This window comes from Trachinotus anak, unplaced genomic scaffold, assembly GCF_046630095.1.
Source record: "Trachinotus anak isolate AG129_WGS33_773 ecotype Australia unplaced genomic scaffold, CSIRO_AGI_Tana_v1 ptg000003l, whole genome shotgun sequence".
Lineage (NCBI taxonomy): Eukaryota > Metazoa > Chordata > Actinopteri > Carangiformes > Carangidae > Trachinotus > Trachinotus anak.
The window spans coordinates 15141661-15147651 of record NW_027273854.1 but is presented as its reverse complement, the minus strand read 5'-3'; the positions used below and the strand labels follow the sequence as shown (position 1 = coordinate 15147651).

Below are 5991 nucleotides of genomic sequence, written 5' to 3'. Positions count from 1 at the left end.
AAAAGGAAAATACCACTTGATCAATTGAACTCAGACAGTTAAAGCCTGTATTACAGTAACTACCTGCTGGGACTGCACAGTGAAAGTAGCTGCTAGATACTGTGAAGATGGTACAAAGAAACTTTTCTTTTTGCTTGAGAGGATTTTTGTTTCACATCTTTAATGTAAAACTGCAAACCTTCAACTATCTGCAGGAAACACAAATCTCTGTATGATTTTTTATTCCTTCATTTTCTCAACAAAAGATACATTTAAATATGCAACAATATGCAAATGAAGGTTCCTCATAAAGAAGTGAAGTGTGTGTCTGTGTCAGTGAGAGGACAGAAGCACTCACATCAGTTCAGCTTCAACATCAACCATGTTCTCTGTAGTTCTGATACAGCTGCTGGCAGCTGGATCCTGTGAGGAGCTTTCAGTGGATTCACACCAATAAACACATTAGAAACACTGAATATTCAGATGAATGATGGAGATAATGTTGATTTGTGTCTCCACAGGTGTGTACAGTATTGATCTCATCCAGACAGACTCAGTAGTTGTGCAGCCTGGACAGTCTTTGACCATCACCTGTCAGGTCTCTGGTTATTCTCTGACTGATGACAACTATGCAACAGGTTGGATCAGACAGCGTGAAGGAAAATCAATGGAGTGGATTTTCCATCGTTGGGGAGAAGGTGACTTTTACCAGAGTAATGCAAAGTTGCTCTACCACACATACACTTCTACTAGTTCTGTGACATTAACAGGACAGAATCTGCAGCCTGAGGACACAGCTGTGTATTACTGTGTATGCATGCTGCACAATGACACAAACCACAAAAACACACCTGCATAAAAACCAAATCAACTATGTGACTGGACCATTAATCTGACTGAAGAACATTGATCAGTAAATTCAGCTTAACCTTTATCACTCTATCAACTGTATCACATATTTTTTAATCTATTTATTTTTTAAATGGGAAAACACACCACAAAGAGTCAGGATGTGATATCGTATTTCACATGGAAAAAAGGATACTTTAATCACAGAAGTAATAAAATAAAATGTAACTAGAAATGACTTGTCTGAAATGTCTTTAACAGAAACACTCCATCCCCAGAAAAACCCAGGAGAATCCCACACACTGACCTGTACAGCCTCTGTGTAGTCAGTACTACACGCCCTGAAACAATACTTTTTGATGAATTAAGACACAATATTGTAAATTACTGTGTTTAATGTGTTAAATTATATAATGCATAAATACATTAACTACTATAGTTTTCATCAAAAATTAAAACTACGTAACTTTTTTTTTTTTTCATATTGTCGCACATGTTTCAGATCTTTTCTGTTAGAGGCTTCAGGTTTCTCCATTTCCTCAAACACTGAAGCTTTTAAAAGTCTTTTGTGCAAATAATACAAACCAGCGACAAAGTTTTTTTTTTTTACACCATTTACCATGATCCCGTCTGCTGTCACTACTTATGCTTATATTGCAGCTAATACATAAATCAGCAAATACATGGATGTGAAAAAGTTCTGCTTAATAAATGCTGTGCTCATATGTCATAGAAAATGTACCTAATAAGGAGTAAACCCAATTTATCAGGAAAACAACTATGAAACTATAACAACGATGAAAATACATGACAACTCAAACTAGAACTTAAGTGACAGGAAATGTGATTTTTCTTTTTCATCATTACTTTTTCATGTGATATTCACGACCATGGCATACAATTAGCTACATAAAAAAAAAAAAGAAAAAGAAGTGGTCATTCATAATGCTGAGCTTTTTAAAAGTGTGCCATCAGATTTTTGATGTCCAATTTTACAAGCAGGATTAGGTTTTCATTCATCTGTATTGAAGTAGTGGAGTAATTCAAATGGGTAAAATAAAATAAAATGTAAATTTATATGTTGGCAAAAATCAGATTTTGTTGGGGGAACAATTCAATTTTAATTTCAAATCTAGATCACCTAGATCTAGTTCATTTGGCTCTTGTTGCAACTTACACATTAATGTTTTTCCAAGTCCATGAAATAAATAGTCAAACTCCATCTTCCCTGTAAAGACAAGTTCATGTAAGATGAGACTGTCTTCTTCTTTTCTAACTTGACTGCACAGAAGACAAACTTTTGAGTTTTGTGGAAGGTAACAGAGTTTTTATTTCTCACAGGACAAAATATGTGTATTGATTGAAAAACATAAGTATTCATGGCACCCATCTACTGAGGGGATCATGTTCTCAACAGTTTTCATCACTTTTATTCCTACTGAGCTTTTATTTTCCTCTTTTCCCTGATATCCTGAAAACTGTGTGACCTATGAACACATGGAGAGAAAGTCAACAATAATAATAATAATAATAATAATAATAACAATAATGAGCCACATTTTTTTCAGGTTTTATTTTGCTCTTTTTTAAAATTTATTTATTTCCATTATTATCATACAGTAATTATTCTTATTATTTTTAATTAAAACATTGATCTAAGTGATTTTTTTAAGCTGATAAACTGTCAGTCTTCACCTGCTGCAGACGATGCTTATCCACCTCTCTCCTCCCTGTGAGGAGGAGTCAATGCAAAACTCAGATGTCTTCCACCTCTACTTATCTGACTGCAGAGAGGATGACAGAGAACAGTGGACACACAGTTGAACATGATGGACTATAGGACAGGACTGCTGCTGTTCACTCTCTGCTGGGCAGGTGAAAATACTCACATATCATCTTTTTACATGGTTTTATTTTTCTCACCAGCCTGTTTCACCTTTTGCTTTTTTATTGTATTGACAGGTGTCGATGGTCAGACTCTGACAGAATCTGAACCAGTGGTTAAAAGACCTGGAGAATCCCACACACTGACCTGTACAGCCTCTGGATTCACATTCAGCAGCTACTTTATGGCCTGGATCAGACAGGCTCCTGGAAAAGGACTGGAGTGGGTTGCCACTATCCAAGTTACTAGCACGTACTACTCTAAGTCAGTCAAAGGCCGGTTCACCATCTCCAGAGACGACAGCAGACAGCAGGTGTATCTGCAGATGAACAGTCTGAAGACTGAAGATTCTGCTGTTTATTATTGTGCTCGAGACTCACAGTGACTGAAGGTGGTTGAGCAGCTGTACAAAAACCTATGGTACTGATCTGATACAAACTACTGCTGAAATTAAATAACTGCAACTGTCTTTCTACACATGAACAAAAAATGTGATCTGAAATGATCTGAAATGATAAGTGAGTGATAACATCAGTGTAAAAATGATGTTGCAGTTTTTGATATAAAACCACTAGAGGTCAGTCAGGGTCATATTTCTGTCTCCTCTGTTACTAAAAGGAGACTCTCAGATCTGGTGTCCTCACTGATCTGAAAGTCACTTTTGAACATTGTGACAAACTTGGTCTGAACCAACTTTGTTGAATTTCCACCACAGAATCAAAACATCTTACAAGCAGTGACTGCAGCTCCATCTGTCTGTGTCATCACCGTTCATGAGAGAAGACAGCAGTGATCTATAGGGCAGAGAACAAGTGATGGCAGCTTATTCAAGCTTAAAGTTTCCAAACAAAGTGAATTTACATGAACAGTTTTATGCAATAAAACAGCTAATAAAGTTTTCTGTATTGGAATATGAACAAAAGGTAAGTTCATCTGTTCATGTGCAGGAAGAAACCATGTGACTTGAATTAATCAAGTCAATTTTTGCCACACTTTTATTTGATCTATAAAATATACATTATATTGATCACATCACATGATGGGACATATTGTCACATCAGTCCTGACTTCACGTCCTTGACTGTTTCCCTTTGGAGGAAAACATTTTCTCTGTTTGTCTGAGGCTTCATATCTGCAAACACTGAAACCTTATTTTGATGTAAACTTGCAACCATCTGCTGCAAACGGAACTTTTTATGGTACAGACATGATCATAGACACTGTCATTACTTCTCTTTGCAAATATGTCAGTCAGCAAATTATCAATAAATAAATAAATAAATAAATAAATGCAGACTGAAATATCCATCCATCCATTTTCTATACAGCTGATCTGAAACTGGGTCGCGGGGGGGCAGGAGCAAATCTCAGCTGACATTGGGCGAGGGCGGGGTACATCCTGGACAGATCGCCAGTCTATCACAAGACTAACATATAGAGACAAACAACCACACACACTCACATTCACACCTACGGGCAATTTAGAGTCACCAATCAACCTAATGTGCATGTCTTTGGACTGTGGGAGGAAGCTGGAGTACCCCGAGGGAACTCACACAGACACGGGGAGAACATGTAAACTCCACACTCACCACTGCAGCACCGTGCTGCCATCACTAAAAATATATGAAAATATATTTTTCATTATGTTTGAATGTGTTTAACTTCCAGTGTAGATTACATGATGTGAATGTGAGGACATATAATCTGGTAAAAACCACAATTAGTTATTATGAATGGAAGCAAAAATCTGGTGAAGCATGGACCTGTCAGGTCTCTTATTCTGTTGGCAGCTACAACACACATTGGATCAGACAGCCTGCAGGGAAAGGACTGGAGTGGATTGGAGCTGCACATGTTGGATACGCTTCAATCTACAAAGATTCACTAAAGAACAAGTTCAGTATCAGCACAGACTCTTCCAGCAACACAGTGACTCTAAATGGACAGAATGTGCAGCCTGAAGACTCTGCTGTGTATTACTGTGCCAGAGAGTAACACAATAACACAAAGCATCAGTAGACCTGAACAAAAACCCCTCAGTGCCTGAACACTTGTAACATGAAGCCACCAGAGGAGGAGCCCTGAGACCACTAATGATTTTACACCAGTTCACTGTTGAGGAGAGAAACAGCCTTTGAACATATTTAGCAATGACGAAATATAAATTTTAAAAAAAGTAAATTTGAGGCATTAAAGTATCTTTTCACAGTGATTATTTTTAAAGTGTATCAGCATGATTTCAACTTGTTAATGCACTTTGAAAAAAAAAAAAAAAAAAAAAAAAACAGGAGACAGTAAAACTCTGTCTCCATCCCTCTGGTGGCTCCTTGAGCTCCTGGTCTTCTTCCTGTTTAGGGGGAGGTCAGAGTGGTAGAGATGTGTCAGGAGAACAGAGCCACACCTGAATCCACTTCTCCTGATTGTTCTCTCAGAGGACTGGAGACATCAGTTCTGCCTCTCTCTCCTCCCAGTGACAAACATTCTGCTTTGGTTGTGTTTTGGCTTTTGTTTTGCTTTGTTTTGTCACTTTTACTATTAAATACCTTATAAATGTCATGCACTCATGAACTCACCACACCACTGATCTACATGTCCCACATTAAATGTGTGTATTGTCTATTAATAGACAAATAAATTTCCTTATTTACTTCAAGCTTGTTCATGAAAATACCATACAATAATAATAAGTACTTTGTACTATTGTATAAACATGATGCTGACCAAGCTTAACAATGAAAGTTATTAACAAAGTTGATTAGTGAAACATTCAAGAGGGACTGTTGGAGGATTATGAACCTGAGATCTGTACTGTTTGATTCTCTCTCCTCCCTGTGAGGAGGAGTCAATGCAAAACTCAGATGTCTTCCACCTCTACTTATCTGACTGCAGAGAGGATGACAGAGAACAGTGGACACACAGTTGAACATGATGGACTATAGGACAGGACTACTGCTGTTCACTCTCTGCTGGGCAGGTGAAGAGCTTCTCTAATTTTAATCTTACATATTTTCATTTGTGCTGCCAATGTAACACCTGACATAAATTTCTGTCTTGTCTGACAGGTGTTGATGGTCAGACTCTGACAGAATCTGAACCAGTGGTTAAAAGACCTGGAGAATCCCACACACTGACCTGTACAGCCTCTGGATTCACATTCAGCAGCTACTGGATGAACTGGATCAGACAGGCTCCTGGAAAAGGACTGGAGTGGATCGCTTTTATCTATGGTGATAGTAGCGGCAAATTCTACTCTCAGTCAGTCCAAGGCCGGTTCA

At 37.8% G+C, this 5991-nt stretch overlaps 1 protein-coding gene across 1 annotated transcript; it reads left to right on the top strand.

Annotated features, from left to right (window-relative positions):
• Positions 1-361: 361 nt before the first annotated feature.
• LOC139609183 (uncharacterized) lies at positions 362-5190 on the top strand. Its single transcript, XM_071463471.1, has 4 exons — positions 362-404; positions 501-790; positions 4385-4699; positions 5149-5190. The coding sequence occupies exons 1-4, from the start codon at positions 362-364 to the stop codon at positions 5188-5190; spliced, it is 690 nt and encodes a 229-aa protein (XP_071319572.1).
• Positions 5191-5991: the final 801 nt, after the last annotated feature.